Source organism: Denticeps clupeoides, unplaced genomic scaffold (assembly GCF_900700375.1).
Source record: "Denticeps clupeoides unplaced genomic scaffold, fDenClu1.1, whole genome shotgun sequence".
In the NCBI taxonomy this organism is placed as follows: domain Eukaryota; kingdom Metazoa; phylum Chordata; class Actinopteri; order Clupeiformes; family Denticipitidae; genus Denticeps; species Denticeps clupeoides.
The window spans coordinates 140154-152961 of record NW_021630069.1 but is presented as its reverse complement, the minus strand read 5'-3'; the positions used below and the strand labels follow the sequence as shown (position 1 = coordinate 152961).

The following is a 12808-nucleotide window of genomic DNA, read 5'->3' as shown; positions in this document are numbered from 1 at the left end:
TTCCCAAAGATTCCCAAACTTGGGTTATAAGCTGTGCAGTTCAAGCTCTTTAGAAGATATTTGAAATATTCGATTTAGATTTTTCTTCTGTCCATTTTGTTAATTGATAAAAAAAAATAGTAACACATTCATTTTTTTAAGCATTCTTAGTTTTTTCACACCTGCCTAAAATCTGACTACATCATAACTCTGGATAGCCTTTCTATATCACTAAGTACAAAAGTAAAGGATCTAGGTGACCTCATTGACGCAGGTCTCTCATTCGAGAGTCTCTCGTTCTAGTAGGTGCACGAGTAAACTCCAGCTAGTTCAGAATGCTTCTAACAAGAACCAAAAAATCTGACGCTTCACCCCGGTCTTACAATCACTGCACTGGCTACCCAAGATCCTACTCAATACAAAATCCTACTTTTGACCTATAAAGCTCTTAATGGTCTCTCTACAGTGCCCGTTTTTTACAATCCGCGACGCTCCCTGCGTTCAAAAGGGTGAGGGGTCACTACTGGTACCCAAAGTATAGAAGGTCACAACTAATCCTTCTCCTATAGAGCTCTGCAGCTGTGGAACGGCTTGCCAGTCAAATCTAAACTGAAAACACACCTGTTTACTCTGGCCTTCTGTTTAAAGTCCCAGACACAGTGTCAATTACTAAATCTACTTTATTACACAATCACCTAGTCCAGCATAGACAGTGTTAAATTCTCCTTAGTTAGGCTGTCCTAGTTAGGGTATTGGGCCACTGTTGCACAAATATACCACTATAGCCACATATTTCTGTACCAGTTGTACAATGCTTCTGTTTGTTCTCTCCAAGGCACTGAATCAAGTGCCCAAACCACCTCCAGAATCCAGTGAAGAGACCACCAGATGAATCCTAGTCCCTAGCAATGAACCATTAACAACATGACTTGGCATGAAACAAACCAGAGGGTCACCACTGTAACTGCTAAAGCTTCAGGGATCTTCAAATGGACCAGTAAATTATAATGTACATGCACTGTACACCATAACACTGGACTAAACAACTACTCTGCATTGTCCAGTACCTTCAAACATGGGCAGATGCTTTATACTGCACTTTGGGCTTTTCCACCACTACAACTGTAGGACTTTTTCTCTTCTTGGACAAATCATCACCACTGACATCCAAAATGCAGGCCCCTCTCTGTATCACTCCTTCCCTATGTTTCTTCCTTTCTGTTTTTCTCTCTCCTAGAGTTTTGTGTGTGGAGTTTTTCCTTGTGTGCAGAAGGGTCATGTGTGGGGGGTAACAACTGTAGGCCCTGTCAAAGCCCATTGAGACACAGTGTATTTGATTCTGGGCTATATAAGAAATAAATGTTGTTGTTGTTACTGTTGCACATTACTTACCTCATTCATAGCATCATCAATCTGCTTGAGTTCCTCATATCGATCCCTTGACTCCCTCAGTGGCTGTACCATCACTTCCTCAATCTGAGGGAAAAGCTGCACACTCACAATGTCAAACAGCTACACATCAAATATGCCCGTGTTTAATTAATTTACACTAACATCACATGCGTACTATACTGTATGAAAGAGATCAGGCTTGTAAGCACACGTGACTATGTATTTTATTTTTGGATGTAAAACAAACAAGCAATAATTAGACCATAATGTCCTGAACTGAAACAGGGATGTTTCAGCTGCACAAAACATGAAATATAAAAACGAAATTATTGATTAATTCAGGGGAGTGGTAGAAGCCTAGTGGGAAACAGACTTGTCTATGAAACAAAATGACAAAAAAAACAAAAAAAAAAACACTTACTACCATTGTGTCACCGAGCAAGACACATAAGCCTACGTTGCTCCAGGGTGACTGTCCCTGTCACTACTGATTGTAAGTTGCTCTGGATAAAGGCGTTTGATAGTTGTCATAAATGTAAATGTAAACTGAGATTTGAAGGCCACTGAAGATAAGCATGATGAGAAGTCTGGATGTGATGGTAACAGACACACCTTCATCACCGTCTCAAACATAGGGATGAGCACGAACTTGATGAAGCCAATCTGTGCTGTGGGTTTGGTCACCTTCTCTCTGTCCATGAAGGGAGCCACAGGTAGACGTTCAGCTTTTTCCCGGTCACTCTAGCAGACAGATCAAAAATCATTCTTGACCACTATCTTGTTAGTTAATTTGAATTTTGTATTATGTCTTATTCCGTTTATTTATCTTAGTCCATTTATGTGATTTTCATACCAGTCTGATACAACTGAACAAGCTCCCAATCATCAAATAATAAGATGGCAATCCACTCACATTGCTCATCCATAGGCAACAACCTGTGCGTACTGACTGTAAAGATTCTCAGTCATCCAGGTGAATTTGTCTGAAAGTTGAGTCATGGCAACTGGACTATCTTTCTTTAATGTAGATACATTTCATTCTGCATCCACAGAACTTTGTCAATCAGAACTGTGCGTACTGACTTTTCTTCTGGCACCTCTTCATGGATGGCCTTTATGGTAACGACCCTGCTTGTTTTGACTATGCTCCCGATTTCTCCAGTGCTCTGAACTGCCTTGTCAGTGACGACCTTGCTTGCCTCAACTGCGCACCTGGTTCTCCAAATGCTCTGGACTGTCCTCACTAGAGGTGTTAAAATTAATCTTATAATCGATGCATCGAGATTTCAGTGCAGAACATAATCAATAATATCATGATGACGTGGAATTCAATTTCAGCCTGATCTGGGAACAGCGCCACTCCGGGTAGGAGTTTTACGTTGCACGTATTTTCACGTGACCAATTTGGACATTACATGTACCAAATATTACTGCTTTTATGTAATACAAAATTAAATAATACAAGGACCTCGGTTCCTCTGCTTGGTGGAGATGTCAATCTGCATCAAGACCGGGGCAGACGATTAACTCCCCCACAACATAGTGCCGTGTGCATTTAAAGGAGAACTACCAGTATACATAACTGTTACAAGGTGAGGGCGGACGTAACAAGTTTTTCTGCTCTGGAGCAAACCAGAGCGTCCAAACAGGTGCACAAGACCGTAACTCTGGTATTTGGAAACATCATGTGACCATGTAGAAAATGTCTGGGATACATTGTGATGCATCGACATCGAGGCACTGCTAATCGTAATCGAATCGAATCATGAGACCAATGAAGGTTCACACCTCTAGTCCTCATGGTAACTACCCTGCATGCTTAGTCCATTCCTCTGTCTCTCTCTGAGCCCTGAACTGTGCTATTGCACTTCTGACCACTGCTATAAACTCTTCCTGCACTAATCCCCTTCTATTCTGCTTGCAGCTGATGCTGGTCCCATTGCACAGTTTGGGCTTCCACGTGTTGCCTCTAGTGCACTGTATGAAACTTCGGGCATGCCTTAACCATGAATCTGCACATATTAACTGAAACTTATGTTATGTTATCTGAATACTTCACCTGCTTAAAATATTCTTCAAGGAGACAGTCCACCCATGGCTCAGCTACTTCCATTGGCCGAACTTCATTAGAGATATCACAGCACTTAATCAGCACCATCTTTAGCTGCAACACACACACAGTTATAGCCTTATTCCAAAATGGATTAAATTCTACACACAACACCCCATAATGTGAAAATCATTTACTTGAAGTTTTGCCAAATGTATTGTGAATACTTTCTGGATGCACTGTAACACACACACACACACACACACATACACACACGCAATTCATTAAAGCAGTACAATTCATTAAGCAGCACCATCTTCAGATACAAAAGACACAACATACACACAAACTCACAGCACTTTAAAAAAGACATTAGCAGTGAATTAAATCTGCTTTGTGCACACAAATGCAGATGCAGATGACAGTAAGTAATTGACAAATAAGAAATTTACAATTAGGATAAGGCAAAGGAAGGTCTAAAGAAATACGTTTTCAACACATCTGTTATATTTGTATTTAAAATTTGTATTTTATATGGATACATAACTTTTATGTCTACAGAATACATCAGTGCTTATAATTATGTTAATGTATTCAGTATTCATTATTAATCCAAATTTTTGGACAAAAAAATTAAAGTATTAATAACAAACGTGTCCAACAAGAATAATTCAACAAATACCCACACAGCTGACATGCTCCTCATTGGTAAAGTCAAAGTTTTCCATTTTCTGCTTAAACAAGTCCAGGATCTCCCCATGCCTTGCCATGTCAGTGGCCAGGATAAGAGCTATTGTACCCTGATGGGGCAGGAGGGATAAGACAGCTGGATGATCAAAACAGAGACACACACATACACATGTATAAATACATGTACACACACACTAACACATACTTACTTGGTGGATTTGTTTGACAGTCTCAGGGTCAAAGTGGGAAAAAATGTTGCAGTCTGGTTGGGAAAAGATGTGAAAAGCCACAGCGCAATGATGATTCTCCAGTGGGGAGATGTCATTGTAACGTACTGCCAACTCTGTACGAGCATTAATCTGATACCTGCCAGAAGGAACATGTAGGAGTGTGATTCAGACTCACATCACCGGGCAATGCATGTTCAACATCTGGTCAAAATCATATATTGACAGTCTATCACATTCAACATAGTATGTTCTGACAACTAATTAATTCTCTGTGTTCACTATTCTATGAACTTCTTACATCCCTGTAGTTTGACTCTGTGGTCAGGTTTAAATTTAATACATTTATTGAATAAATATTGTAATTCCAAAATGTACATACATTATCCTCAGAATTGGTCAGATGCATTAATAAAATACAATAATGCCATGAAATTTTTCCTTATATACAGTGCTACAGAATTGTTTCACTCTGTGTTTTGGCCAGATGCCATCAGCGTGGTATAGTTTTATGAAGTCTCTTCATAAAAACTATTTAGATGTCAAAAAATCATAGCATGAGGGACAGGATGGTTCTGGTACAGCTAAATAGGGGAAGATCTGAGGGACAGATGAGAGTGCTCCATCCATTGTTTTTTGTTGTCATTTACAGGACCACTCACACACACAGTTCGAAATTGTGATCATTTAAAAACAATAATGTCAGATTAGAATACATACATTTGATCAGAGGAAATTCAAACATACAGTATACATGCTGCTTGGACATGGTTATGGAAACAGTGTGTCTAGCATGGGCTGGTATACTAGTTACGTACACGTTGTTGTATCCAGGATGGTCCAGATCGTGACAAACTGCAGCAGTCATCAGGATGAGAATTTCCAGTGGAGTAAACTTTTCCTGCAACAAACATACACTAATTCCATTAACAATAGAAGTGTGAAACTTCACTGGTCACTTATGATTTGATTCGATTACGACTATCAGTGCCTCGATATTGATCCATCAAGATGCAGCCAATACATTTTCTACATGGTCACTTTACATTTACCAGACGTACCCAGAGCGACTTACAATCAGACGTTACAGGAACAGTCCCCCCCTGGAGCAACTTAGTGGCGTTAGTGGTGTCATTTTGTGTTTTTGTCATGATCCGGACCGGAGTTTCATGTTCATGTCGTGTATTGTTCCCTGATCGTATTCACTTGTTCGCCGTCAGGTCATTGCGTGTTAATGTTCCGTTGTCCTGTGCAGTTTGTATTAAACCCCTGTGGAGTGAAATCGTGCGTATGCGTCCTCCTTCATCGCCATGTCCATCCCCACCGTGACAGAATGACCTGACCATGTGGACGCAGCCGATCGACGACCCGCTGAGATCCAGGGAGCCGTGGTTGGTCGGGAGGACGTCTGCCCCACAGTTCCATGTTCAAGGTTCCATGTATGGACGTCCCCCGACGCCGCCGTCTCGTCCGGATTCCTGCGACGCACCTCCGGTAATCGCCAGTTCCCCGCCATGATCCATGTCATGTTTTATCGGTTCCCCAAGCGTGACAGACTCTCGACGGCCTACGAAAGCTACCGTGGGGTCGAGAGGATCTGTCACGCGGTCCATGTTCCCCCTGGCGATTCCGGAGGCGGGGAGTACCGACAAATCCGTGCGAAAGCTACCGTGGGGTCGGGGAGACCGGTCGCGCAGTTCAGGTGCTCCCGGCATTAACCGAGACGAGGGAGGCGGCGAACTTTCCAGCGGGGCGTACCGGAGACTGACCGGAGTGACGGTGCATGAGGACGGCGGACAGGATGCGGGTCCCCCACGGACAAGCCGTGCTTTGGCCCGGGCCTGACGCCGCCGGTGCAGGACAGCCGCCACTCGTCCTTATGTAGAACCACTCGTTATCTAACTGGCCCAACACCAATTCTACCACTGTAGAAATTCACCTGGGAACTTTGTTCATATGCACATAGGCTTATGATGAATATGGACATTTCCAAATAATATAAAAAGAGTTTTGGTTAATTAGTCTCTTAGCATGGCCATATACCATGTTCAAAAAACTTGATCCTGATTGCAGCTTTTGAATTACAGACTGATATCCAACCTCACGTTTATATTTTATAAAAAAAAAAAATGTGCATGTACCTAAACAGCAACAACATTCATGAAATATCAGTTGGGATTTAATAATAATAGTGAAGTGATTGTCACAGTGAAGTGATTGTCACGGTGCACACAATGAAATTTGTCCTCTACATTTAACCCACCACCCTGAGTGAGCAGTGGGCAGCCATGACAGGCACCCGGGGAGCAGTGTGTGGGGACAGTGCTTTGCTCAGTGGCACCTCAGTGCCACCTCAGTGGCACCTTGGCAGATCAGGATTCGAACCGGCAAACTTCTGATTACGGGGCCGCTTCCTTAACCGCTAGGCCACCACTGCCCCACATTTAGACGTCATCATAGTAATGAGACAGCTCTGGTTAAAGGGGTTAATGACTTGCTGTTGGCCTCTAATCAGGGCTGTATCTCGCTGCTTGTCCTGCTTGACTTTAGTGCATCATTTGACCCTATTGATCACACTATTCTCCTTGACAGGTTAGAGAATGTTGTTGGGATTAAGGGAATAGCCCTAAGGGAATAGTCATTTTTGACTGATTGGTATCAGTTTGTGGACATTAATGGTGATTAGTCATCACAGTAGAGTTTGCTGTTCTGTCTCAGGCTATTTTCCTTATACATGTTACCTGTAGGTCAAACCCGGTATTGATTTTCACTGCTATGCCAAGGACACTTATCAGCAATGCCAGACGAGAGGTAGCAGCTGAACAAAATAAAGAATTGTCTGAAGGACATTAGACAGTAAATGCTCACCAACTATTTCTGAAAACCCTGATAAGACAGCTCTTGTACTTGGGCCTCATGCAGCCAGACCTATGCTGTCTGACTACATCATAACTCTAGATAGTCTTTCTATCTCACCAAGTATAGAAGTAAAGGATCTAGGTGTCCATGAGTAATCTCCAGCTAGTTCTAGCTCTCCAGCCACAGAGTTCTAACTAGAACCAGAAAACCGGCCAACATCACCCTGGTCATGTGCAGTGGCTACCCAAATTTAGGATTGACTACACTTTTGACCTATAAAGCTCTTAATAACTTTTAATTAATTATGATACGCCACACCCCTCTTCCTTCACAGAAGGTCACAGCTGGGAGTAAATCCTTCTCCTATAGATTGCCGCAGCTTCGAGACTCAGACACAGTCTCAGTGTTTAAATCTAAACTGAAAACACATCTCTTCACTCTGGTCTTCTGTTTAAAATTCCAAGTACAGTGTCAATTGTAAGTCCACTTTATTACACAATAAAGCATAGACAGTGTTAAATTCACCCTATTTAGGCTGTCCTAGTTAGGGTACCGAGCCACTACTACACTAATGTACCACTATAACCACATATTTACACTTCTGTTTGGTTTCACCTTTTTGAGTTGTTCATCCAACTCTGACACATGCATGAGAATCTGGGTTTTATTATTTGTTCAGCACCATGACCTTGTGAAAGCCATTACATGTGACACAGAAAACATTACGTGCCTGTATTGAGTGCAAGGACTTATCTTCATCTCTAGCCAGTACAATGCAGAGAGTCCAGTGACTTACAGTAAAGGCCAAAAGTTTGGACACACATTCATTCAATTTGTTTTCTTAATTTTCATGACCATTGGTCATGAAAATTGGTAGATTCTCACTGGTAGATTTTGATTCTCAATTATGTACTTAAAAAAGGTGAAATAACTGAAAACATGTTAGGCCATTGAGACATACTGTATATGATTTTGGGCTACATAAGAAAGACATTTTATTGTTGCTTCTTCAAAATTCCCACCCTTTGTTCTGATTACTGCTTTGCACACTCTTGGCATTCTCTCGATGAGCTTCAAGATGAAGTCACCTGAAATGATTTGCCATTAGCACTTGTTGGCCCCTTTGCCTTCCCTCTGCGGTCCAGCTCACCCCAAACCATCTCGACTGGGTTCAGGTCCGGTGACTGTGGAGGCCAGGTCATATGCTGCAGCACTCCATCACTCTCAAAGGTCAAATAGCCCTTACACAGCCTGGAGGTGTGTTGGGGTCATTGTCCTATTGAAAAATAAATGATCGTCCAACTAAACGCAAACCGGATGGTATGGCAGGATGCCTTTTCTGTGTCTCACACAGTGGTTGGAACCAAAGATCTCAAATTTAAACTCATCAGACCAAAACATGGATTTTTACTGGTCTAATGTCTATTCATTGTGTTTCTTCGCCCAAACAAATCTCTTCTGCTTGTTGCATTGCAGTTGCATTGCAGAGAGCAGCGCTCTTGAGCAGTTGTCTTGCGGGGCCTGCCTGACCTGGGCTTGTCAAAAACGTCTCCAGTCTCTTCAAATCTTTTTTTTATCCTCTGTACTTGACGCTGAGACACACTGAAGGTGTCTGCCACATCAGCAGTGGATCTGCTCTTCAGGCCCTTGATAATGTCTACTTATGTCTTTGCAAAAATGGACTCAATGGGCTTTGCTAAGATATACGGGATGTACCATGTACTTCGGACCGTGTATTGAGTAGTGGAGGGGGCGTTTCCATGAAGCGCGTATCAAGGTTTGCTTCATTTAGGGGAGGAGCCTAAAATGATGATGTCCGAAGCCTCGCTGAACTTGGATAGTTTTAATAGTTTGGATACTAGAGTTTGGATAGGGTTTATATAGTTTGGAGATTTATAAGAGTGAGGAGTAAAGGAGAGGAAAGAGGATGGAACCAGCTAGGAAGAGGAGGATTTCCCCTGTGTGGGAACATTTTGAGTAGATAACTCATTATAAGGTAAACTTATACATAATTTCAGGTGCCTTGTGTTTTGCTTTTCAAGAACTGTATTTTTTACTAATTCTTATTTTATTCAAAGTTGAGGTGCTTATTGTTTGGAGTTGGGGTACCTTAACAACACCTCATCCATGCTAAGGCATTATCGTGTCTTGCATGAGAATAAGGAGGAAACTGAAGCTTCACCCACACAAGGTAAGTAATTACAATATTACAAATGCACAATTAGTCCATGCTGACTTTTGTTTATTGTGCGAAAAAGACAGGTAACAGACACTGTATTTATTCTCAGCCACAAGGAAACAAGAGCTGGATAAAGCCCTTGTCTCCATGATAGTGAAGGATACACATAGTGTAATTATATACGTGGCCAGTCGGTGGTGTCATGTGCACATGAAGCTTCAAGAAATGAAACCCTTTCTCACTATCACTATCCAATAGGGCTGTCGGCTGTGTAGTAACCTGACTTCTGCAGAGTGTGCAAAGTAATCAAAGCAAAGGGTGGCTATTTTGAAGAAACTGGAATATAAAACATTATTTCACCTTTTTTTGTTAAGTGCATAACTCCACATGTGCATTCATAGTTTTGTGCCTTAGGTGAGAACTTATCAATGTAAATGGTCATGAAAATAAAGAACACATTACCTAAAGCTGCCTGGGGTTGACCAGTGGACGTACTGAATAGTTAAATATATGTGTTATAATATTCATAGTTGAGAAATAGTTTTATAGTTCATAAATAGTTTTACAAAATATTTTTACTGAAATATAAGTTTGAATGAAATGGCCCAGTTGCAGTGGCAGCACAGGCAGTAACTATAATACCCTGTTTCAACACCCTCAACATAGAGACTACATCATCTTCAATTGCAATGGAATATCTAGAGTTTGTGTGTATGTATGTGTTTGGTGGTAGATCTTCAGGTATGTCTCACCTGCAGACTGCACAAGTGGATCATGCTGTACATCATCTGTGTGACACAGAAGCAGTGTCTGAAGTTATGGAATGGGTTGCTCCTGTAGTTGTCATTAATACACAGCTTGCAGAGAGAAATAAGTTAATTCTAATTAGATTTTTCATAAGAACACATGAAAACAAAACAAAATGATTTTCAAAACCCTTGCACAATTTCCCCCAAATAAAATCCAGCATTCAATGCATATTTGATGCAGGTCTAATTCCAAATCCTTCCATTGATTATGAAGAGCATTGAAGAGCAATTACAGGTGCAATCACTTTGGATAATTCTCTATGAACTTGCCACATCTTGCCAAAGGTATTTTTATTTTTATTACTGTGGAATGGCTTTTTTGTCACACTTCCGTAAGCCCCAGCTCTATGGAGTGCACAGCTTATTGTGGTCCTATGGACAGTTACTTCAGTGTCTGCTGTGGTGCCTCTCTGATTAATGCCCTGTTGGGCAGAACTCTGTTGACAGGGTTGCTGTGGCATCATGTTCTTTACCTTTGAAGATGATGGTAGTTGGCACAATTGGGTGCAGCTGGAGATGCACCTGGCACCAATCTGCATGACAGCAGGGAGGTTATAAGGAACTTCTGAGCAGCCATTCCGGGCTGTGACATTTTATGTGGACCGTACGACTTGCGTGTATGTGTTGTTTTCAGTTCTGTCAATCGGCACACGCCTGTGGATTTTGTTTTCCTTTCCCTTTTGTTTTCCCTGTTGTTAGCCCTCCCTGTTGTTGGTTTTGTTTCCTTATATTAATAAATCATTATTTGCAAGATGTCCTGCCTCTACGCTTCACTCCCCCGTCAGGTCGCAGACGTGACAGACGGTCGCAGCCCTCAAAAGAAGTGCAGAGCGAAAAGGCAGAGGAGAACTATGAGGAAGAACTCAGCCAGTCGTGGAGCGCTGGAGGACCGTCGTGGGGTCTGTGAGTACCGCGGCGAGATGGTCCAGGACTGGGATTCAACCCCCAAGTACTGGTTGAGCAGTTTGTTCCCGGTGATACGGAGGTCGAGCCGTGGTAGGGAGCTACTGCTACGGTGCAGGGAGGGGAGCTGGTCACGCTGCTAGCAGGTATGTGCAGCGAGAGCCGCTGCACGTCACCCGAAGGCACCAACCAGGGGGACAGTAAGTGGTCGCCGGAGGGTCCTGGACCGCCTCCCTGCGTGAGGCAGGGAGGGACGCAAGAAGCATCAGGGGGGACGTGTGGAGACAGGGCCCGGACATACTCGGAAGGTTCGGCCCTGACTTTTGTGTGCAGGTTGGAGGGACTGAGGCCACCATGTGGGACAACATTTGGGAGCCAGTCCTCCGGTGGGAGCCCACAGCAGGGCAGTTATAAAGAACTTTTGAGCAGCCATTCGGGGCTGTGACATTTTATGTGGACCGTACGACTTTCGTGTGTGTGTTGTTTTCAGTTTTGGTAATCGCCACTTGCCTGCGGGTTTGTTTATGTTCTCCCCTTTTATTTTCCCTGTTGTTGGCAGGGACAGTAGTGATGGTGCATGGTGGAACTTGGCTGTTTTTTTATAACACAATCCTGACTTGTAATTTTCAACAAGCTTGTCCCTGACTTGTTGACTTGTTTGGAGAGCTCCTTGGTCTTCCGGGTGGGCTGCCTCTTGTTTAGTGGTGTTGCAGCCTCTGGCGCCTTTCAGAAAAAGTTAACAGATCACGTGGCATTTGGATTGACGATGTACCTCAAACGAAATGGGGCAGTGGTGGCCTCTTGGGTAAGGTAACGGACCCATAATCGGAAGGTTGTCAGTTCTAATCCCTAGGTGTCACTGAACGAAGCCCCGTCCTTACACTCTGCTCCTCTGGCACCCATTATGACTGGCCACTGCTCACTAAGGGTGATGGGTTAAAAGCAGAGGACTCATTTCATTGTGTGCACCATGTACTGTGCTGCAGTGTATCACAATGACAATTTCACTTATTATGTGACTTTTGAAGGTAAGGGCTTCAAAAGGGCTTCATAGCAAAGAGGTGAATACATATGCACATGCCAATTCCTAGACTGTCAGTAGCACAGTTGACACATGAAGGTGTGTATTTATATATTTTTTAAGTGTTACAATGGTGCATTTGTTGTGGAAGGGTTCAAGCACCACTGTAAAGCCTACTGTAAATATTTTTATGCTATGGTCCTTAAAGTTCCATCTTGAGGAAAAGAAGTGGAGCGCAGAGCTCCAACTGATTTCCACGTTTACAATTGCTCTACAATTTACAGTGAAGTGCAACATCCTATGGGAGAAGCATGTGCCCAGTGTTTCACATCAACTGGTCACTTGCTGTAACATTCAAATAAAATAAAACAAATATATTTATTAATGTTATTTGTTGAACACTGTTCCTGAATCTAACATGCAGTAGCTCCCACAAAGCGGCGACCCACCCACAAAGCCTACACCACAGACTAGCCGACATGGACTCAAGCAAATCTGCATCGGGTGGACTGTTCTTTTTGCATGTTTATCTGCTGATCTATCGGGACGTACCAAAGTGAATATTGCGTGTATCCACTTTTGTATGTACAGTTATACCAGGTTAAAATGTAAAAGGTCAACATGTGCATGTCTTGATAAAACATAAACAGCGGGTAAATGCGAAGCAGGAACCATCCTCATGACACAAATTTGCTCAAT

General features: G+C 42.6%; 1 protein-coding gene across 1 annotated transcript in view; it reads right to left on the bottom strand.

Moving 5' to 3' along the window:
* Positions 1–12808, bottom strand: part of pde9aa (phosphodiesterase 9aa) — a 69872-nt gene that overhangs the window by 1886 nt on the left and 55178 nt on the right. The window contains exons 11-17 of the mRNA XM_028968205.1: positions 10129–10233; positions 5157–5239; positions 4321–4477; positions 4108–4221; positions 3431–3535; positions 1984–2112; positions 1372–1467 (exon numbers count right to left, since the gene is read on the bottom strand). Coding sequence (XP_028824038.1) covers positions 1372–1467; positions 1984–2112; positions 3431–3535; positions 4108–4221; positions 4321–4477; positions 5157–5239; positions 10129–10233 — 789 coding nt within the window. The remainder of the gene's footprint in view (positions 1–1371; positions 1468–1983; positions 2113–3430; positions 3536–4107; positions 4222–4320; positions 4478–5156; positions 5240–10128; positions 10234–12808) is intronic.